The sequence below is a fragment of the Pagrus pagrus genome, assembly GCF_965226575.1.
Source record: "Pagrus pagrus genome assembly, chromosome: 12".
Lineage (NCBI taxonomy): Eukaryota > Metazoa > Chordata > Actinopteri > Spariformes > Sparidae > Pagrus > Pagrus pagrus.
In genome coordinates, this window is record NC_140196.1 from 31120017 (window position 1) to 31144498 (window position 24482).

Consider the following 24482-nt stretch of genomic DNA (forward strand, 5'->3'; position numbering starts at 1 on the left):
GATATAATAGTCTTAATATAAGAAATCCTACCATCCTCACTACCAAATTGTCCAAGTATAGTTATTGCGAGGTTACGTCTCAGTACTACTAGTGACCCCCTAGTTTTGGTGTCCAGTGATGCTGAAGTGGCCACATAATAGTGTCTGTTTGAAAATCGGCGGACATCTATAGTTCTTAAGTGGGACTCCTGTATAAAGGCAATGTCCCCATTTTGTCTGCGTTGGAGGTCTAAGCAGGCTATATGCTTAATTTGACCATTCAGCCCATTTACATTCCGGCTGATTACATGCATACTACTCATAATAACTAATAGAGGCTAGTATTGTGATACATACAAGATGCAGGGTGGAGAACCAACTTACAGTGCAGTTGACCAACCAAAATGTGAAATTAAAGTGCTGAGAGAGATTGATTAAATCCTTTACCTCCCGTGGGGTGTTGAAAAGATGGTTCACTCCTCCTCGCGTCACCTTAAGTTTTGCAGAAAAGAGGAGAAAGGTGTGAAAAGGTCTGCAGAGCGTCCATTGCCTCGGAGAAGGCCAGCCTTCACTTGAAAGTGTGCGGGCCGTAGTCCGGGGTGAAGCAGATGGTCCTTCCCTCCAACTCCATGGCCGCACACTTGGCCAAAATGGACAAAATGGCCTCACTGCGCGCCGCTTTCAGGATCTTATCTCTGTCAGTGAAGTGCAGCAGCTTGAATATGATGGTGCGAAGCACAGGTCTGCCATTTGTGTCTTCTTTCGGGGCGCCTACGCAGTGTGTGCGCATAATTTCAACAGAGCCCAGGTTAGGAAACCACCGTGGTATGGCATCCGGCAAGAAAGCAAGAACATGCATTGTCTCTGCATTTTCAGGGACTGTGCGACCTGTCCTCCATGTCGGCAATTCTGTCCTCCAGCTGGACGTGCTTTGTTGCCAGTTTACTCACCGATGAAGAGAGACGGCTGCCCACCTCCGCTAACGGTTCTCGTCCTTCTTCATATAGTCCATACACTTAGAAATATCAGCCTGCGTGGCAACTATCTCACCACGGAATACTGCGACCTGTGCATCCACCAGAGCCTGTGTCTTGTTTGTCAGCTGAGAGACCACATCCTCCACGAGTGCGGGGATAGCCTGCTTGATAGCTTCTGCAACTGCTAGCTTAACTAGCTTGGCGAGCTCCATGTTGTCAGCTAAACGAGCTGTTGTCTGCTGTTTGTTTGTCATTTTTTTCGAACTTGCTGCCATCTCGGTATGCACAAAGCTTCCACAAAAAAATTAACCGAGAGCTTAAAAAGTGGCGTTGGGTATGAAAGTAATGCTTAAATATTGGGGGGTTCTGAGAAGCATCTACATCTACATCCCTCGCGACGGTCATGTGACTCTCGAATTATAACTATTGATACATTAATGTGTTCAGAACTTTCAGGCTGCAGCAGGTAAAGGATGAACTAATTATATAACTGTATATACTGCTGGCTGGCTTAACCGGAAATAATACAACCTAGCTAGAAATTTTAATTATTGATAAAATATAAATAAAAAAGTAAGTAAAGTAACCCATTGGGCTAATGCTAACTAAACTAAACTAAATAAAGTTTTAAAATAAATGTAGTGGGATAAAAGTGTAATATTTGCTACTGAGATGTAATGGGGTATGAACTTCGAAGATACCATGGACTATGCAAAGGTGAAGAGTGCAATTTTGGACAAACTTGAGATAAGCAGAGAGACATACCGATTAAGGTTCCGCACCACTTCAGCAGAGGAAGAGGAGAGCCCCAAAGAGGTCCAAACATGCCTAAAAGACCTGTATGACTAGGGTGCCAAAATAAAAAACAAAGGAGCAAATCCATCCACATCAAAACAAGCTGCAGAGTTGACAGAAGCCTTCCTCACTGCTCGTCGCCAAATTAAAAGCTCCCCCGCTCTCAGACCAAGTCCACCCTCTCCATCATTTGGTAAGACAGTGGATTGGAAGGGGTATACTGTCAGGAATTGAATGCAAGGCCCCCCTAATACGACCAGTAGCTGAGCTAGATAATTTAAGCACAGAGGTCCCTTATCTTGTCACTCATGTGGTTGAACAGGTCATCTTTGGACCAGAGTCCGTTGAGGGTCATCACGAGGAAGATGAAATGTTAGCACCCCCTAGCAAACGAGAGCACACCACTTGCATTTTTATAGGGGGAAACCCTTACGTTGCCCTCATAGATTCAGGTAGCACCCACTCTGTCATCAGAGAGGAATATCTTCCTAGGGAGATGGCAGTTACCAAGTCTGACCGCAGCGGACACCACTCTGAGCCGAGTCTAGGTTGGAGTGAATTACCTTTTGTAGACAGCGAAGGTCCTGATGTTGAGGGATCTAGACAGGGCTTTGCAAGGAAGAGCAGAGCTCAGAAGAGACAGGACAAAGTGAGAGGAACTAATAGGATTGTTAAGCCAGTACCAGAGCCACAATGTGATGAGGTAATGGTAATTACAAAGGACATTGCCAAGCTTAAAAGACAGGACCCCTCTCTAGCAGCCCTATTTTCAAAGTGTGTCCCTAACTCAACTGAGGTCACAGACAGGGTCAGAGAGGCCTTTCTCTTAAAGGGTGAGCAACTCTATCGTCGCAGCAAGGTGGGAGACCAGTTGGTTGTTACTGAGAGCTTGAGGCTGATAGCTTGTCAGCTGTAAGCTCCCGGTAGAAAGAGTGACAGAGCTCCACTTATCACCATGCCAGTGATAGACACTCCTTTCTCCTGCATCACCATGGACATTGCGGGCCAACTGGAGAGGAGCAGTGCAGGTCACAGGTATATTTAGGTAGTGTGTGACTATGCTACAAGATTTCCTGAGGCATTTCCCATATGAAAGATTAAGTCTCGCCGGATTGTAAACTGACTGGTACATGGGTTCGAGGGTTGGGATCCCAAAAGAGATCATCACGGACCAGAGTTCCAACTTCACCTCAAACTTCTTGAAAGATGCATACAAATTGCTAGGAAGCAGAGGAATCAAAACCAGCCCCTATCACCCACAACGGCCTGGTGGAACGCTTCAACAAAACCCTCATATTGAGTGTCGTTTTGAGTGCCTCAAAAGTTTGACGAAGTCTCAGGGGTGGGCTGGGATCAATGGCTTCCCTTTCTGCTTTTTGTATACAGAGAGGTGCCTCAAGCATCAACGGGATTTTCTCCATTGCAACTCCTTTATGGTCATGCAGTACGAGGACCACTGGATGTTCTTAAAGGATAAGTACCGTTTTTTACAACCTGGACCTTATTTCTGGCAAAAGATATGGTCATTTACTCACCCAGATAACTTTGGTGTCATTCGGCGTCGTTCGGACGAAATTAGATCCAGTGTAGCGGCGATATATCCATATAATGGGAGAGACGGGGCAGCGACACACAGCCTCTATATAACACATTATCTGCCACGAAACTAGTTAATTTCATCAATATTTTGTTACGATATGCTCAGAGACGACATCTTCCAGGTCAGAGGTAGTAGATCAGCCTACAGACCCCGGATGTTGACAATAGACGAGCCCGGACTCAGAGGCTAATAGCGCTAGCATTTCATAACAAAATATTGATGAAATGAACTAGTTTCGTGGCAGATAATGTGTTATATAGAGGCTGTGTGTCGCTGCCCCGTTACTCCCATTATATGGATATATCGCCGCTACACTGGATCTAATTTCGTCCGAACGACGCCGAATGACACCAAAGTTATCTGGGTGAGTAAATGACCATATCTTTTGCCAGAAATAAGGTCCAGGTTGTAAAAAACGGTACTTATCCTTTAAGGGGGCTTGGGAGGGACCCTCTCTTATGTATTGAAGATGACAGACAAGCTTGAACAGTTCCAGGAGCTGGCCAACACTCATCTGGTCAGTGCTCAGCTGCATCAAAATCAGGAGGTTCTTCCAAGAGGGCCAGAAAGTTCTGCTTCTTCTTCCAACATCAGAGAGTGGGCTTGTAGCATGGGCCCTATGCGATCAACAGAAAAGTAGGTCCCGTTAACTATGAACTGGTCATGCCAGATCGCCGCAGGAAGCATCAGGTATGTCATGTTAACTTGTTAAAGGAATGGCTGGACAGACCTACATCATCGCTACAGTTGTGGGCTCAGGCTGTGACTAAAAAAGAGGAACCACTAGAGCAGTTTTTTCCTTCTGCAAATGAAATGCAGTCAGTCCCTGACCTGAGTCATTTGGCAGCAGGCCAGCAGGAGAAGCTAATGGTCATCATGCCTATGGAGATCTTTGACACCAAGCCAGGTTGAACACATCTCATACAGCATGAAATTCGGCTCCGTTGTCCCAACCAGCAAACCAACAGAGGGGCTAAGCCTAACCCTATCCCGGGTTTGTCTGCAGTAGCATTATGTTACAGTCTACATCAAAGCACACGAGTAAGTTAAAGTAAACACATAGCCATAAGTTAGTTTAATTTATTTTTATTGTGTTGCAAGTTTGAATACTGTTAATTGTTTGTTGCTTTGTTCATACTTACATTTGTTTGTTCCTTTGTTTAGAGCCACCATGCAGGAAAAGGGAGGGCTGCACGCATTTCCTGGGATATATGGGGTTGGTGATGTCATCAATGACATCATTGAGTTCAAGTGAAGGGGTTTCTATTTAGCAGGATTTTATAATAATTAAATAATTTGGTAGTTTATTATATGTCGACACAATGTGTGAAGATTCTTCTTCTTCTGTAGAGCTTATTAGTAATGTAATGAGCTGGAAAGTAGTTAAAAACACGATAGGTAATTTCCCTGAAATATAGGGTTTTGATTATAGCCTCCCTCAGGAATCATGGTAGGGACTGAAGCAGTCTACGTGTTAATTGGGACTGAAGCAGTCTATGTGTTAATTGAACACCCTATATAAGCAGACTGGTTTTGGTTAACCCATTTTCAAAATTACAGCATGATTGTACTTGTGTGTCATCATCCACAATGTGCCTGGCATTTTGAAGTCTGGATTCTCAAATGACAATAATTATACTGTGTATGATGGACTGGTGCTAATTAGAATTAAGTAGATCAACTGTAATGTACTAGCACATTCTTCCTTTTAAAAATAAAAAGCTGAATTAATACAAGATAAAATACACCCTTACTTACTTTGTTGCTACAGCCTTACTTGGCCTGGTATTACCAGGAACGTATCGGGGTTAAAGGAGGCTAATGGTAACCAACATATACAATATAAAAATGTAAGAAGCTAAAATCATATACATCATATATTGTATGTTAAATAATATGATATGCAATACTTAATGTTGGCTAGCATTATATACAATATTAAATGTTAGCAACAACATTATATAAAATATCAAATCTTAGTTAGCATTATATAAAATATTAAAAGGTTAGCTAGCATTATATACAATATTAAATATTAGCTAGCATTATATACAATATTAAATATTAGCTAACAACATTATATACATTGTCAAATCTTAGCTAGCATTATATACAATATTAAATGTTAGCTAATAATTATTCTCTACTTGTCCAAATATTTGACTATGTTTTAACATGCACCTGTACATTACTTCATTATTTCAAGTAGATTTTATACTTCTACTGTGTTTATTTCACAGCTAGTAACATAATATGAGAAAGACCATTCTGCCTTTGGCACATCTACATAATTTCAATTGTCTTACCAATTCCCTCCTCACTCTTCCCTACCTCATCACAGCCAGAGCAGAAACACAACCAACATTATAAGATTTACATGTAGTTTTAAACATGCTATTGGAACAGTGTAACTGCAAAAACAACAACTTCTTTACTCACAGAGAAGAAAGTAAGTATATAAGTCCAGTACTGATGCACTGCAGCACAGAAACAAGTTTGTGCCGACAATCTGCCGCAATATATCTAGTTTTCTTTTCATATCTTCTCTGATGATTGATGATACAATTCCAAACAAAGAGCCTTAAAATAGCCCAATGAGGCATGTACTGTGAAAAATGATTGCCTTGAGAACAAATCTGAGTGATCATCCTCTCTACAAACTACATAAAGGGATGATAAAAATCTTGTAACTTCAGGGTTTGACAGGGATCATTTCCCAGGTCAAACATTCTCTATTTTCATTGAAATAAGGCTGGTGAGATGTACCTAGTTTAAACTGTGTTAAGTAACTGGTGATTGTGAATTGTTGGGACCCACAGATGAAGTCATTCATTGCGGATTTCAAAATGGACTCTGAACTGAACTCAGTGTCCCAGAATTCCCCTTTCTTCACACCTAGGTGCAAAATTCAGCTTTGAGCTAATATTGGTCAGGGTGACAGACCCCCCTCTGATCAGAGAGTCAAAACTCCAGCGCCTTCCTTTGTTCTCTCTCTTCTCCTCAAGCCTCTCTTCTCCTCCAACTTCTTATCCTCAAGGGCTCCTCTCCATCTCCCCCCCCCCCAAGGCCCAAAGAACTTCTCCTCACTGCAGAGGCACCAGGTCCTGCCAGTATTCCTGATCAGTTAGCACCTGCAGCTGCGACGCAAAGCTTGCCAGCTAACTTCACAATCTAAGGAACACCAAGCAAGTTAGCACTGAGCTGCTATCCCTGCAAAGGAACGGAGCGAACCGTTTCCTCCTCTGCCGACTTTCATCAGTCCTTGCACAGCAAGAACAGCATTCAACATTGGAATCCCAACGTTCTCCTGCAACCACCAGCACCTTTTCTTCAAAGACTGGTAACGTTGAACTGGGCTTAGATAGCATAGCATAGCACGGCTAAGCACAGGACTTTAAACTCTGGTTGATGTAATGCATATGTGTTCAATTTATGTGTGTCCACTGTTTGAGTGTTATTGTGATCTCAGGTCAGGTTATTGGTAGTTTGCTTTCCTAGATGGCTTATACGACGTTAGTCAAATGATGCTTCACACAGACTCAGGGTCTTTGCATGCAACCAACCATCTTCTATAACCTGGCATCACGTCACACACACACACACACACACACACACACACACACACACACAGTCCTTAAGCCTGGAGCATATCACACCCACATGTGATATCAGTGACCACCATTGTTTCTTTGTTCTGCCAGACACACTCACACACACACACACATACACATACACACACCTGTATATAGTACATGTTAGTTAGTGTGTTTTCATCTTTGTGTTGAATAAAATACTTTTTAACCCACATGTTGTCTATTTAATATTGTACAAGAACGAATGTTGCCAACCTCTACTCTGTCAAGAGCTCCAAAATCCTTCGACCATTACTAGCTGTTATGGTAATATTGGTTGTAGTTATTAAGTTAATTATTAATCAGAGTTACAAACAGTTTAGTACCTTTCCTGAGACTGATTTGGTGAATTGGCTATATTTTCCCTTCTTCAAGGGTGGTGCCCCAAGGTGATCTAATGTAAATTGGATCTTATTAGTAATCAGAATTAATAATTATCCCTGATAATCATTAATTATTATTGATAGCCAAATTTAACCCAAAACTCTTGCATGAAGCACTACATTATGGTGCCTCGTGTGATGTGAGCACAACAGAATCATGTGATGGAGAGTTGATGTTTCAGAGCACAACCGCACATCTGTAGCCGACATTTCTTCCTGTGAGAGAAGGCAGAACAACCAAAGTGTAGGCAGTTGAAGAGGACTGTGTTGGTGTGTCTGCCTTCCTGCTCATCTCTGTGTGTGTGTGCTGGACATGTCTATACGAGTGTCTGTGGGCTGGAGGGTGATGGTGTGTGGGAGGTATTCTGTGCGAATATCCACCAGTTTGGAGAATTGAACGTCCATGTCTTCTTTCAGCCCTTTAGACTGTACTGAATGTTATACTGAACCACATGTACCACACTGTATAGTACATATCATCTGCCAGTAGGTTGTCTGCCTCATCCATGCAAGGTAAATGTACACTATAGAGAACTGTAGCAGCTGAAGACACAGTATCACTGCTGAGATTATGAGTTAAACTGACTACAAACAAATGGTTCATAGTTAAACATACTCTAGCCTTTCTGTTTTCTCATGCTGGTATGTGGCCATCATTTGAGAGTAAGATGAGTGTGCCATTATAGAAAATAACAGACTAACTTTCTTTAACACACATACCTTTTCATTCATCACACTTGAAGCATCTGTTTGGGTTATTTATTGTACATTTTTGACTTTTGAAGCAAAATATCACAACGCAGTCAATGACAAAATGGACCAATCTTAAGCCTTCCACTCTTCTTCTATTACAGCTGGCATGTGTCATGGCCAAGAAAGCTGGCGGTGTTTAAATGTCTTGTGTCAATGTTGTCTTGTGGTTTCCTGTTTTATTTTGAAATTCTACTATTCTAGTCTGATTGTCTGATTGTCTTCCCTGCCCTGATTGTTTCCACCTGTTCCCCATTACCCTGTGTATATATGGTCTGCGTCTCCCTTTGTCTGTTGCCAGTTCGTCTTGTCTTTGTGCCAGTGAACCAGCGCCATACCATCATTGCGTCAAGAATTGTCAGCCTTTGTTCCATGCCCGTCTTGTCAGGTTTTGTACTTTTATTTGCTACTTTGTCAAGCCTTTGGTTTTGTTAGTAGATTTCCTGTTTATTAGCTGTCTTAGTGACTTTTCCTCCTTGTGAGTGATTTTCTGTTGTACTTTAATAGTGACTTTTTTCCTCCTTGTGAGTGATTTTCTGTTGCACTTTAAATAATAAAAGATGTGTTTATTTTTTAACTTTGCCTCCTGAGTCGTGCATTTGGGTTCAAGTCCTTGTTCAGTTGTGACAGCATGAGCTTGAACAACTAAAACTTTTCTATCCTAGCCGAATGCCTCTGTGCAGTGTGCCACAGTTAGCATAATATTAAAAAAAAAAAAAAAAGAAGCCAAGTGAGTTTGACATATTTAGTTAACACTAGTAGCATGCTAGCTGTGTAACCTGAAATGAACATACTTCTTCTCACTCCAAGTGTTCCCCATTAAGTACCTCGACTGTGGCAGGCCACTCAAGTCTAACTTCTCCTGCTTCCTCTTTCTCCTGTTTCTTAATGATCCCAAAATATTTTTCATTTCTCATAATAGCAATGAAGAGCTCTAACGTTTTGCATCGTCTTTCACACTAAGTCATTCAAGCCCCCCTTCTCTCTCTCTCTCTCTCTCTCTCTCTCTCTCTCTCATTAGCCCTTTTCACACAGAGATTCTACATTTTCACCACCACGAAGGCTCGCCTTCACACCACCTTTGTTTGTTCACAGTGAACCAAGCAGCGCTGGCATAAAGCCGCTCCAGTGTGTCATTTCATCAGTCTGTGTTTTATTTGTCATCCACTTCCAGCACTGCCTTAAAAACGTGACACTGAAACACATCACGTTATGTCTTAGGTTTGATACACGCATATACGGCAGGCAGCTGTGTTTATGAACTGCAGCTCAGCAAGATAATGGGTCACACGAGAACAACGGTTCATCTGTGTGTGCACAATCGAAACTTGTGTTTTCCAGCAGCAACCTGATGTGAACCTGATATAGATGTGAGGGTAGTTCTCACATACCTTTAAAACAAGACATGATTATCTGGTCTCTCAGTCAAGATTTAGTTCCAACTCTGGACTATAGTACGATGGAAAGCAATGGATTTATATTCACTATTGACAATGGGCTTCAGCTGACATTGTGTATAGCTGTATAGTTTAGATAATTGTGAGGACTGGACTAATCACCAGGCTGCAGAGCCAAAGCTTAGCATAATATTTCATCATTTTCTACAGTTTATATTTTCTACAGTTTCTTATTAATGTTCATGTTAATTATCATATAGCCTCTTATCTCGTGCACCAGATTCATGCAGTTAGTTTCAAAATGTGCAAAATGTTCTTCAGGGATGCATGCTCTCAGACCCTCCAAGAGGGTCCAAGTCCTGCCTACCATATTCTCACGAAATCCTGTGGGAAACACTGACTTGACGGGTCAAACTCCTCACTTATCTTTCACCATTGTTGGTCCTGTTTTTGTCTCGATAATGCTCATTGCACATATAAGAACAAAGAAAATTTGCTTCTCTCTTGTGTTAGCGGTGTATCCATAAAGTAGTGCATTTCCTTGTGTTGAACACTACACCTGTACACCTGTACACCTGTTATTATGGACAGCCATAAAATAAGACATAAAACTGTAGCGAAACCCACAGATTTTATGTTCAATGAATATTGAGGTGAAATGTACTGCAATGTGCCTGAGGGTTGGGAAGCTAAGATGGTTATCCAGAAACATTAACAAAAATGTCTACTTCTATATCTTTGCCACAATAAAAAAACTTAGACAGAAGCAGACAGGTTTTACCCGAGCTACAAGAGTGTTCAAGCCCCTGTGTGACTCTGAAATAACAACTTTTCATGGCATGATGATTTCAATTTGGTGATAAAGGGACAGATCCAGGAGTTTTTTCTCACTTTCTTTAACTTTGCAAGATTTTTTATTCTTGTCTAAGGTAATAACACCTGGATGTTGATGAAAGACATCAGGTTGCTGGTGTCTGTGAGTGAGTACAGTTTGATGCAGATCTAAGATCTGCTGACTTTAAATTCTAGTTAATCAGTTATGGCTGCTTTAAATGTCCAGTGGTACAGGGCTAACCACTTTGATACTGGATTAGACTTCATTTAATTAAAGGACTGTTGGGCCCTGGTGAAGGTATGCACTCTACTGAGTGCCACTCTAGTTCACAATTGGATATTCCTCTGTTTCCTCAGCATGACATTACAAGCTACACAAGAAACTTTCAAGAATAGGAAAATGCTTGTGACTGGTTGACTATGTTACCAGATAAATGGCGATGGCAGCTCCCAGTAACCATCCACAGTAGACGTCAACAGGATGGTTTCTGAACTGAATGATCCTGGTTAACCCAGCCAGGATGGCCAGCATGACAAAAGAGAAGACCAGGAGAGGTTTCAGCAGCTTGGCCGAGTCTGTCAGCACTGTGTTGAAGTACATCTGAAACACACAATGTCACATGAGCCAATATAAAAACAGATAATCCCTCACCTGTGGTAGTCAGCCCAGATAAGTAATAACAGAATCAATTCACACATGTGATTCTATTCTTTTTGTTTTAGTATTTAACTGTCTACAACTACAACTGCCAACAACTTTAGTTTCTGTGGCAAGATTTTAGGTGACATCTTCAGCTACAAGTCTCATTCAACATGTGAGTGTGTACATCATCCACTTACTGAGATGTAGACAGCAGCAAAGGCAGCCAGAGTTGCATGCTGGGAGGGGAAAGACTTCCTGTAAAGACAGAAAGAAAGACTGAGTGTTCTTTGTGCTAACTATCATGTTCAGACCAAAAGGACAATGTTGAATATTCATCAGCTTGTTGTTGATGAATATTCAACATTGTCCTTTTTGTGGGTGACTTTCAAAGAAACTTGGATTAGTGTGTGTGTGTGTATGTGTGTGTGTATCTGGTGGTAGATTCTCTGGCAGGTGTTTAATCAATGCAGTATATGAAGCAGACAGGGAGGCGGACACCACAGGATCTCTGTGAGAAGAAGAACAAGTCATGTTACCTTGTCTAAAATCTGATGCCTTAAAACAGACAGTAATTCATTCCCCCGCTGTATACTGTACATCAATCTAATAATCCTCATTCAAATACCATATAAGAATGCATTACTCAGCAGCTGGTGCACAGTCCAGTGTTGGTCATGTAGTGTCTGTCCTTGTTCCTATGAAACCTAACTAGTCCAGAGATCCCCGAGGGGATTCTGTGACTGATGCTTTCAGTCACTGGGTAAGAAGAGTTAGATTTGGATGCTAGAATGAATGTTTGAAGTAAATTCTGTAATAATATTTTGATGTACCACAATCATGATGAATACAATGTAACACAATGTTACAATGTTCATTGTAAATAGGATGTACAGCCAGTACATCCTATTTACACCCCAGGAAGACCAGCTGGTGCCAAGGGCATTCAGCTAATGGGGTTCCTTTTAAATAAATAAATGCATTGATCGAATTATTAATGATAATAAGGCATGAATTAATAGCAGATTATACATTTCAATATGGGCTTTTTTGAGAGAACTACCACAACAAACAGTAGTAATGAAACTCATACAGTAACCAGTTAATTAGGTATCTGTACAGTGCAATACAATACACTGTGGTACAAAATGACGGAACAACCGAGGCAACTGTCCACCTCCAAAGGTTTTCAACACACGACAATCACCATATGGATGAACAGAGGACACTGTCAGTGTTCCACTGAAAGTAAGCCGAATCAGGTCTTAGTAGTTCCTGTTGGCAATGTATCCATGGGTGTACAGACAACTACACATAAACTAAAAAACAGGATTATTCTAAAGTAAGTTCTGTAGCATCGTCTGTCTTCGATTTCTTAACTGATTAACGGGTGTTGACTCACAATGGACATGGGCCATAATGACATCCTCAGGGATTTTAAGTCACACTGAATTAAAAAATATGTTTATCATGTCACTGTGTTGTGACGTGAGATTTTTGACACAAATAGCAGCAAACAGATGCAGAATTTCCTTTTGCAAATGTTATTATAATATTACAGCTATATGTCACAGGTCTGTGTGCATGTTTAATCCCTTGGTGCACATTTGCAAAGGATGGTAGACTGAAAACCTCCATTTGGTGGTATTTCTACTTGGCTTTCCAGTTTAGCCTTAAACACACAGTATGTCATTCTTGCTGCTAACCCTAACCCTGGCAATCAAAACAAAGCAAAATACATGAGAAGTTGGAGTCTTAATTGTTAATCACCACCATTACTGATGAAAATCTATCTTGGTGAGTCAGACAGAAATGTTTACGGACAAGCTAATGTATCAAAGTTTTATTCATGTTATTTTTAGTGTCATTTGCCATCGTTTTTACTCTCTGATGTATCATCTGATGTTTTCCCGAAAGTGATGGCAACAGGCAACCAAATGTTAGAAACATTTGGGGTAGTGTAAGCACAAAAATCCACATAATATATAACAAGTTGTTTTGAGGTACTTTAATGCAGAAACGTTTCATATTATATCGTTAACATTGCAACAACAAGAAGTGAATTTCTCATTTCTTGTTTCAAGAGTCTAGTCTTCACCTTGGACAAACTGTTCTTCTCTTGGAGGTGCCATTAATTTGTCCTCATATACTCAGATAACCTTGCAATCGTTGACATAATCAACAAAGGTTGCTCCAACGTTCATCAATCATGCCAGTCATGCGACGTCTGACCTGGCTAACCTTGCCTTCTAGTCTCAGCGCAGCTCACGTTCCAGATAATCTTAATGCCATCGCTGACTCTCTTTCTTGCTTCTTTCCAGCAGTTCAGAGGCTTGGCCCCTCTTGGAGACACTGACACCATTTCTTCCATATTCAGCTCTGACATTCAATCTGTAAACGCTGCTCTAAAACCTCTGGAACGGCTTTCGCTACTTCCATGACCAGCACAACATTACCTTTCTATTGTTCAATCTTGTCACCATGACTTGCTTCATCATCTACGCCCATTCAGCTATGGGCAATTAAAACCCATACTATTAAAGTCTACCTCGGTGGTGTTAGCTTATTTCCCAAACTCATGACTGGCAGCCTAGGCCCAGTTCACAGTCATCCTCAGATATCCTCACTCCTCAGTGGCCTTACACACCAGCCCAAAATCCTCGCTGCCTTCCAATTACCGCAGACCTGCTGTCAGTCTGTGTCTGTACCATCCACTCCAGATAAAGCAACCCTAACATTGCTCGAACCTCAGACGAGGCTTTTTTCCCAGATGACACCATGGTCTAATACTCAAAACGAAGAAAAAACAACCAATCTGGTCCCCCCACTCCTGTCTTCTTCTTTAACGTCCAATCATTACTGAACTCTTTCATGACCTATGACTACCTGCAGTTCTGGAAATCTCAGAGTATAACCTTGGAAGATCCTCTCTTCATTTCTGAGATGGACAGGTGGTTACTCATTTCTGGTTCCTCTGACACTTCCTCCATGTTCTCTCCTTGTCTGGCATCTCTCCTGTCCCTTATTGTGGACATTCCTTCAGAATCGCAGCCACTACCTTGGCCCGCAATGGCATCCCAGAACACTTAATACAAATCATGGGCCAATGGTCCTCTCAAGCATATCACCATTACATCCGTTCAGATCTCAAAGAGCTCAAATCGTGTCTTATAAAATGTGCATTTTTGGGGGTCCGTCATGCAACACAACAGAGTTGCAACAATACAACTCCATCATCAGAAACTACAATCACCCAGCCTCACTCACATCAAGCATACGCTGGTGTACTACCAGTCTACAGAGCAGCTTCTTTCCTCTGACTGTGAGACCCCTGATCCTCCCATCCTCAACACACCATAAAAATAGTTTTTATAGCATAAAGGGACTACAACTTGCAATTTGTTGTGCAATCCTGTGTTGTAAAATGCAGGACACACAGACAAGTTACTTTGGAAGACAAGGATAGGTTTAGTTAGGCTACGAGTACAGTAACTTGTATCGCAATAACGAAATGATTAAATAGGTAACATTTAGTCAGTCATATTAATGATATGTGCACAATAATGTCACAACTGCAAACAGCAAATATTGAGAGAAAAGAACTGCAATCTGTTTACATTTGCAGAAATAGAGCTCCCCCTCATAATACCATTTACATGGCAAAGTAATACTTATAATTATGGAGAGGACATAAATTTGAGACTTAAAGGATAACTACCGTTTTTTACAACCTGGACCTTATTTCTAGCAAAATATATGATCATTTACTCACCCAGATAACTTTGGTGTCATTTGGCGTCGTTCGGACGAAATTAGATCCAGTGTAGCGCCGATATATCCATATAATGCGAGTGACGGGGCATCGACACACAGCCTCTATATAACACATTATCTGCCACGAAACTAGTTCATTTCACCAATATTTTGTAACGATATGCTAGTGCTATTCCCCTCTGAGTCCGGGCTCGTCTATTGTCAACATCCGGGGTCTGTAGGTTGACCTACTACCTCTGACCTGGAAGATGTCGTCTCTGAGCTGCGCGCTCACCCGCGACAGCCCGGCTTGTTTACCTGTAGCTGCTACTGCTAGTTTGACCCCGGATGTTGATAACAGATGAGCCCGGACTCAGAGGGGAATAGCACTAGCATATCGTAACAAAATATTGGTGAAATGAACTAGTTTCGTGGCAGATAATGTGTTATATAGAGGCTGTGTGTCGATGCCCCGTCACTTGCATTATATGGATATATCGGCGCTACACTGGATCTAATTTCGTCCGAACGACGCCAAAGGACACCAAAGTTATCTGGGTGAGTAAATGACCATATATTTTGCTAGAAATAAGGTCCAGGTTGTAAAAAACGGTAGTTATCCTTTAATAGAAATTTCTCCCGAGATTTTTGAGGAGCTCAGCATGTATCCTGTGGATGCCTACTATCCTCCAGACAATTTCATTTCACACTTTGAATAGAACAGGTCACCAGTCGGGCGTTTAGAGAAGCTCCTGCGATCCAGGAGCTCGGGGCATCTAACAGGCTGAGTGGTAGCCGGATCGGGGAGCCAGGAACGAGCTACAGCCAATGAGAGCTGCTCTCCTCTCTCCCTCTGTCCTCCACTGTCATCTGCAACTCTTTCAACCCAGCCTCATCATGCATCTATGTGTATGGAGAGAGCACTAAAATAGCCTATAGTTTCTATCAGAAAACGTACACGAGGGGCGTGGTTATGGCGCTGGACTAGGCAGACGTCTTTTTGTGATCTCCTGGCAATATCTAAGTAATATCCTGTAAATTATCCTTAAACCTCACTAACAGTGATACTTAACGTTGGTGGCGACTTATTACAGTATACCAGCGACAATATGCAGACGAAGAAAGTACAAAACAAGCTTAAAGCAAACTCTTCTCTGACTGAGGAGGATGCCGTTTCAGATGCTAACAGCCTAGCTAACTCAACAGGCGATGCTAGCCCTGTGCTTCAAGCAGAGGACGTGGATACGGGAATGGCCCATAACATGGATGTTATTCAGAAACTAGATGGGATCAGAAATGACTTTGTCACAAAGATTGATGTGGTCTTGAAAGCAATTCAAGACATTAAGAGGGATGTGAAGGACTTCTCGGCACGCATGGATGAAGCAGAAGTGTGCATTAGCAACGTGGAGGACACAGTTAACTCAGAGAAAGGTAAGTGTGATGCGCTAGTTAAACAAGTGACTCTCCTCATGAACAAACTTGACGAGCTCAAAAAATGCTCTCGCCAATCCAACCTGCGACTAGTTAAAGTGCCGGAGAAAATGGAAGGGAATGATGCGGTTGCTTTCCTGGAGAAGTGGCGACCTGAAGCACTGGGACCTGCTACATTCCTGACAACACTTTTCTTTGAAAGAGCGCACAGGCTGCCCGGCCACACACAGCCTAATCGATCCACCACACCGAGAGTCCTCATTGTGAAGTTTTTAAACTCCTCACAATGTTTTGCTTTTTACTGGTGCACTCCCAACATGACACATAGAGAAAATCAGCAGGTTTACCCACGACTAACAGATGACACTATGCTGCACAATCTGACATATTATTAAATTTAGATGACTTCAAATAAGAATTTTAAATTCGGTAACAGACTGTTTAACAATATTGCATTGTAGGAGAAGAGACTCGACTGAGAGCTACAGTCTAGTTAAAAACGTTAGTGACACTGGGACTGGGGGATGGAGGTGTACTGTATATGCTTACAGTGTCTGGGAGCAAAAACTATATGTCACCTGTTGTTTTCTTGTGGCTGACTCCCCCCTCTCGATTAAGACTGAGCCCCATTTGTTTTTGTTTTGTTTTTTCTCTCCATTTCTCATTTTCATTTAATACACAACTACCAGCTCTTAATTTCATGTGGGGCTAAACTTTTGATTTAGTACTGTGTGGGATCGCCCTTAGCCCATAGAATGAATATAGTTGACCGACATTTATGGGAAAGAGATTGGATCTTGACGAACTTAGTGCACGAATATACCCTTGGAGCAGGGATATTACAGGTTGCACTGAAGGGGGGCTCTGGTGGTTCACTAGACTACTCCCCCGACTTTAAGAAGTGTTGTTCTACTTCAAAATGGAGGTCTACCTGAGTTTTTTAATTTATTGGCTTGTTTTATCTTCCAATATTTCAGGTTTGTTTTATAGTTCAAAAACAGTTCAAGTTTGGTCACCAATAACACGTCATTCACCTACCTGTGTTCACTGGGATTAAATGCAATGTCAGGAATATAGGGTAGTTACCCTTAATGTAAAAGGCTTACACAATCCGATTAAGAGGGGCAAGGTTATTGCAAAGATGAAAAGGGAGAAACTGCATGTTATATTCTGGCAGGAGACCCATCTTAACCAAATTGAACATGAAAAGTAAAAAAAATATGGTTTTAGAAATACATTTTACTCATGTAATAAGAAAGGGAGAAAAAGAGGGGTAGCAATACTGATTCCTAATAGAGTGAATTTCGAAGTGGTTTCTGAACTCTGTGACAAAGAAGGTTAGTATGTATTTGTTAAGGGGTTCCTTGAACAGAAAGAAGTTACACTAGTTAATGTGTACACACCTGGCCAGGATAATTCCTGTATCAGAGACATTTTTAATTTGATTGCTTCTGAAGCCACTGGGGTTTTAATATGTGGAGGAGACTGGAATATCCAGCTACAGTGTAAGATAGACTCCTCTAACACATTAAAGAGACCTGCTCCCAACGCTAGAGTAATTAAGAATATGTTGACAGAGCTCGGGATGATTGATGTATGGAGGGAGCTCCACCCAACAGATAGACAGTACACATTTTATTCAGCAAGTCACAGAGTGCACTCAAGAATTGACTATTTTTTTAAAATATAACTCAGACAGGCACAGACTCAGGGAATGCAGTATAGGGATTCGAGATGTCTCTGACCATTCGCCTGTTTATCTAACCCTGCACCTAGACAATAAAAAGAAAAACACGTTTTGGCGACTTAATAAAAGTATCTTAAATGATAACACATGTAAGAACTATGTACAAAAGGATACTACATGGATAACAACTATAATGGGGAAGTATTGCCAAGTGTTTTGTGGGACGCTGCTAAATCAGTGATCAGAGGAAAGCTTATTGCCTACATGTAACCCAGGTTAAAAATCTGTATTAAAATAGTTCATTGTATATTAAAAAGAGACATAATTGAATTAAAAACAGTGAAATTCATAGTGGAAAAATCTATTCATTAAATATAATGTTTTGTTAATGATTAAAAACAGATATTCACTTAAAAAGAGAAATAGAACTGTAACAAAATAAGTTATATAGATTTTTAATCTGAAAGTGCTGGGTTGGAGACGGTCTTTCATCCAATCAGAAGAGAAGCTCCCGCCCATTGACCCGATCGGAGCAAGTTCACTTCCTCTGAAGGTGCTAGGAGAGAGAGAGCAAGCATTGAACTCGAGTCATGATACACACACACTTTTGGACAGTGAAACAATAAGAAACGTGGATAAAACTCAGAGAAAACTGTTGGAGAAATCCCCCGGCCGACCTGGACCTGTGTGAGCGCAGTTGGAGGAGCCGCTCGGGAGGAGAAACGCATCGGTGAGCAACCGGTTTGAAATGCTAAATGCTAAATCGCTAATGCTAATGGCGACGCGAGCTAACTGTTAGCATACGAGCTAATGTCGGAGCGCTAGCTCCCGGTGCTAATTCGCTCCGTGCACAATATGGCGACCGCTGACCTTCGAACTTGAGTGTGTGGGCCAGTACTTCCGGTCAAAACGTCCAGTACTTCCGGTCAAAACTTCCGGTGATTTGACAGCGAGAGCGGGAGACGGCGAGAGCGAGAGAGAACAGCGACTGAGTTACATTACCAGAGATCATTTTAAACAATGAGTGTTTTTAGGATTCAGGAGAGGCGACTTGCCTTTCAGAGGGTTGGAGCCTCAGCACTTCATTGTTGTGTGCCGTTATGTACCGTTTCGTCACGTTACAACAAAGAAGTCAGCTTTCATGCATTCCCCGTTGACGGGGCGGTACGGGCTGAGTGGATGCAGAAGATCCGGAGAGATGACTTCAACCCGACCAAAAACACCCGGGTCTGTAGTCGGCATTTTAAGCAGACTGATTTTAATGTGACTGCCGGGGGGCTGAGAAGGCTGAAGAAGGGAGCCGTACCAGTTTACTTTTCTTGGAATGGGTACAAACTACCTGCGCCCAGACCGAGCATCTGGGAACGGCGTCCGCGGGCCGAGAGTCCCGCCCCAGAGTCAGACTCGGACTCGGAGATGGAGACGGAAATGGCGCCAGATCATGATTACTGTGTAGTCCCTCAAACAGGAGCGAGGGCGAGTAATTTGGCCGACGAGAACGAAGCCCTACGTCGCCAGATTAGGGAGCTACAACAGCAGTTGGAAGACCTCCATCTTCGCCACCGTTTTGGGATAGAGCGCCTGTCTGCATCAGATGAGGATGTGCGCTTTTATACCAGATTTGCGTCCTACAGGAGTTTCATGGCATTTTGGAGATTAATTGAACCTGCTGTGATCCACAAGATGGTGCGCATAACCAGCGCGAAGACAGCTTCTGCCAACATCAGCACAGTCCATCACCCAACAACGGTAGGTAACAAATGTGGTCAACAAGTTGACATTTCAGCCATTTTAGGGCCTTGTGCTCACTGCAGACCTCAGACCTGTCACCATATGACTTTGATCAACTTGTGTTTTTATACACTTAATCTGCATATTTGTAAATATAACATCTAATGCAAGTTCACGTGAGCAAGTTGATAACACAGTTGACAATGAATTAATCTACTCTATGTGCACACCATAATATTGATAAAATATTGAAGAGGAGAAGTAGAGGGCAAAACCTAACATTTAGCAAATCGGACAGCAAAAGAACAACAAATTCGAGTTTAGTATATGCATTTGTTGCTAAATAAATGGTGGGATCTGTTGACTTTTTGTATTAAATAAAAGAGAAATGTGCCCTGATGTAAAATTGATCATTACTTGAAGTGAATAAATAATTAAATTGATAAATACAGTCTATGGACATGACATGTACCCCTAATTAGGGAATGACTCCCTAAGAGTTGTAGGCCTAATGTTACTAATGATACAAACTGTTTTACTTCGTAATTGCCCCTGTTGGTTTGAGGAGTTAACTACATCTAACTAAAAAGTAAAAGCCAACCAGCTGATATTGGTATTATTTTGTGATTTATACTTTGTAATAACAATGTCAATGTCAAGGTAACTAAACAGATGCTTTTGTTTTTCTATCTCAACAGAAACTGAGACCCATTGACGAGTTTCTGCTGTTCCTGATGTACCTGTCAGTGGGTTTTCCTCTCAGGGACCTTGCAGAGAGGTTCAGCATTCACCGCACTACTGCAAGTCGGATCATCTCCACATGGACTCATTTCCTTGTACTGCCTGCTGGATGCAAGCGCCTCTGGATTCCTCCAGAGATGGTGAGAGCTCACCTGCCACCTAAGTTTGCAGCTTTTCCTGACACACAGGTGGTCCTTGATTGTACAGAGATATTCTGTCAGACGCCATCCTCTCTGCTCCTTCAGAGTGAGGTTTTCTCTACATACAAATCCCACACTACATTCAAGGCCATGATTGGCATGGCACCCCACGGTGCTTTCACCTTTGTGTCTGGACTGTATGCAGGCTCTATGAGTGATCGCGAGATCTTCAAGCTGTCTGGGATTGTGAAGCTGCTGAAGCCAGGTATGGCGATCATGGTGGACAAAGGGTTTGTTGTGGACAACCTTGCTCCTTGTAAGGTGTACTGGCCTGCCTTTCTCAGCAACAAACAACAAATGAGTCGAGAGGATGTCAGACAGACACAGTCGATTGCACGTCTGAGAGTGCATGTGGAGAGGTGCATAAGGAGAGTGAAAGAGAACAAACTGTTCGACAAGGCCATACCACTGTCTATATGCGGGAACATTGATGAATTGTTCAATGTGGCCTGCTTCCTGGTCAACTATCAGAATGGGCCGTTAGTGAAGGCATGGGCAACTCGGCAATGAATTAAAGATCAAAAAACATTCTTTGTGTCATTGTCATTATTACACTAGCTTTGGGTTTTTAATGACTTGAAATGAAAATGAAAACACACCAGAGATGACATTAAAACATGTAGAATTTAATAAGGAAATAATGAACAACACTTATTCAATGATCCAATATCAACAATCCACATAGCTTTTTACACTCGGGCTCTCATTTCAATCAGTACAAAAGGTATGGTCTCAGGTCAATTGTAGGCCTGCATTAGTGACATTAGCTCTGGTTTTGTAGAGATTTGTTAAACTGAACAATGAAATCTCAACACCAATTGAACAATTATCACTTCTGGGTTTGTATAGATTTGTAAAGATGAACAACAAAACCAGAACAAGAACATTTATCAACTGATTGAAACAGAACTGATTGAATGAACCATTGATTTTTAAAAGATCAGATCAAGTAATGATAGAAAAAGAAATAATCCCCCCTCTCCCTTATAACCCTAGCGACCTTCGCATCCTTATAAATTCTTTGTACAAGAAGGTCCTCCTCTGCAAAAACCACAAAATCGCACCACTGCATTCCGGTGATAAGCAGTTGGCCTTGCACCTGTCAATAGTAGCTGTGGCCTGGCTTCAGGCGCAAGGCACCACTCTGCATGTGTAGGTACCCGCAGTCCACATAGCTCTTCACGTTTGGGCACTTCACCTCCACCAGCCCGAATGGTGGTGCCTCCGTCGGATCAAAAACGACACCATCTGGAGAGGATCCGAGCCAGGGAGCATCCGGATGGATGACAAATCCTGATGGCCAGTAGTTGACGTTTTTAATGTGGGCGTATTCCTGAATAGCTTCTGGCTCCAGTGCCAGCCCCCTCTTCATCAAGGCTGTCTGAACCCCACCTTTGTGGATGCGTTCTGCAAGGTTCTCTGCAGAGCTGTGACCTCGGACATGACACACCTCCCGGAACCTGGAGGAGGTGAGCCTCATCTTCCTCAGGCTGTGCCACTCTGCGCTGCCACTCTGTTCCATCGTGGCCATCTCGACGGATCTTGCCATGTCGAAAGTGATGTTAAGCGACATTACATTTAGGTGTTGTTGGTGAGTGCACACAAAGGAACATGTGGTTGGGTCCAGCCTGTGACCATCTAACGGCAGCGGTGGTGGGGGGGGTGCGTCTGGGTGGTGGATGATCATCCTACTCACTGGCACTGGGTGCTGGTACGAAATAGGGCTGCCTTCTTGAACGGTCCCAAAGGCTGAATCGACGAGGGGGACATCACTACTTATGGAGAGTGTGGTAATTAGCGGAGCAAGGTCTGCCGTGAAGTCCTGGTATGCCTCGTCGACCTTCAGGACATCTGGGTCTGGCAAGTCCCCCCGGACTGCTTTGTAGCGCTTGCTCCTTTGAAAACAGTTATGTCATAATTAGAAAAAAAGAAACAATAACTCAAAACAAAAAGAATCTGACAATGACTGACAGTGAATATTACCTTACACCATCAGCAGCTGTGTACTGTCTTGACTTGGGTTTTGTTGAAATGAAGACCATGTTATTCACTCTGCCTGGTTTCACACCCTATCAAGTAAACAAACAAATAAACAAACAAAACTTAAGGACAGAAGTTGGTTTAGAATTTGGTTTAGAATTTGTGATTAGCCTAAGTACTTACCAGTCTTCGTGGTTTATGCCATTGCTGCTCAGTTTCTGTGCAGCTGAGGACAGGCGGTACTGCTTTCAGTTGCAACGTAGAGTACTTCGTGGTCTGATACAGTAGTGCAACACTGTGGTTGCAGAGAGCGGTTCCAGCCACACAGGAGCACTCAGCCACTGCAATTTCAATTGGTGAGCAGTCCTCAAAAGTAATCTATGAATAAAACATGATTTTAGTATTACAATTAGACTAAGTCATTACATGACAACTATAAAAAAACAATAAAGGTGAAAGGTGAGAGCAGGCTAACTGTTCAAGCACATAGTAGCGGTATGATTTATTAGGCTACCAGAACAAATAAGCCTGCCTCACTAATCTTAAAATATTTTCTTGGTATTATAATACAGTTAGAACAACAGTGTTAGTAATGTGTTGAACAGGTGAGTATAGCCTAGACCGAGGGTACAAAATCAGCTCTTACCTCACGCTGACTAATGTACCCATCATGAACAGGCCTACTTAAACTTATGCTCCAAAGAACGGGAGCAGTACAGAATTGAACAGGTGAGTATAGCCTAGACTGAGGGTACAAAATCAGCTCTTACCTTACACTGACTAATGTACCCTTCATGAACAGGCCTACTTAAACTTATGCTCCAAAGAACGGGAGCAGTAACAACCAGTTTATGGGGTGTCCATGAAAGTATAGTTCAGGTTTAATTCAAATAAACAGACTTAAGTTTTATTATTGTGATTCTACATCCACATCACCAACTATAGCCACAAAAATACCCCAGAATCTGACTTGAACTGGTTAAACACGTGTTCCTCCCTACTCTGAGGTCGTGAGGCTTCTCATGCTTTCTCATGGACCTATGACATACAGCCCTGACGGTCACCCTCCCTGCACGGTCTTTGTTTGAAACTGTGGGAATTCAACATCATTCATGTAATGTTAGACAAAACACACTTTTCAGCTGACACGAACTCAAAATAATGACTGTATTTCCAGCAAGAACACGCGCATCTCTCTCCTCCCTCCATTGTTGTTTGTGTCGCTGCGTGGTGTTACACGTGAGTTGTCCTCATGCTGAAAACGTGACTTGTCGTATACGTGACATCACTCCCCGAGAAGCAAGAAGAAAGCAAAGATATATATTTTGACTAAGGAAAATGACAAAAATAATAGTAACGCACAGTGACTTTGAGTAACTTTAATCTGATTACTGGCTTGGAAATATTAACGCGTTAGATTACTCGTTACTGAAAAAGGTGGTCAGATTAAATCTCTAGACTAAGTAACGCTTTACCGGCATCACTGGAACCAATACATTACAACACGAACCAAAAAGAAATACTCCAACCACTATTAGGTAGGCCCACCTATGACAATCTCATACTAAAACTAACTTGACAGCTGTCAAAGCGTAGTGTCCGATAGCAATAGGTTATGTTTTCTCTGCGCCCGATTGAATCGTTTCTTCTGGTTCTGAAAAGTTAGCGCTTTTTCAGGGTGCTGTGTTTTTGTTTAGGTCGTATGCACCTCAACTATAAAACGTTAAATGTTTTGACAGCTTAAAGACAATTGATAATTCTACAAATCTAAAATCTCTACAGGACAACTGACCTAAATGTTAGCTACATAGCTACTGCTAGCTAGTTAGCGATACCACAATGTGAATGTGTTTTGCTGTCAATTTCAAACTTACCTTCATAGTTGTCAATAAAACTTGAAAGGTACATCTTGTACCCTTTTTCCCGTTTACTCCGGGGGGCAGAGCATCCCTTTCGGACAAGTCTGTGG

At 42.0% G+C, this 24482-nt stretch overlaps 1 protein-coding gene and 1 long non-coding RNA gene across 3 annotated transcripts in view; both read right to left on the reverse strand.

Moving 5' to 3' along the window:
- The window catches only part of LOC311266480 (phospholipid phosphatase-related protein type 4-like), a 160855-nt gene that overhangs the window by 18235 nt on the left and 118138 nt on the right, over nt 1–24482 (reverse strand). For both annotated transcript variants that reach the window (XM_084368855.1, XM_084368854.1), the window contains exons 5-6: nt 11188–11245; nt 10775–10948 (exon numbers count right to left, since the gene is read on the reverse strand). In XM_084368855.1, the coding sequence (XP_084224981.1) occupies nt 10775–10948; nt 11188–11245 (232 nt within the window). The remainder of the gene's footprint in view (nt 1–10774; nt 10949–11187; nt 11246–24482) is intronic.
- On the reverse strand, nt 22182–22806 carry LOC311266481. The gene is made up of 3 exons (XR_014623720.1): nt 22697–22806; nt 22517–22602; nt 22182–22428 (listed from the first exon to the last, which is right to left on the reverse strand). It is a non-coding gene; the product is annotated as an uncharacterized lncRNA (long non-coding RNA).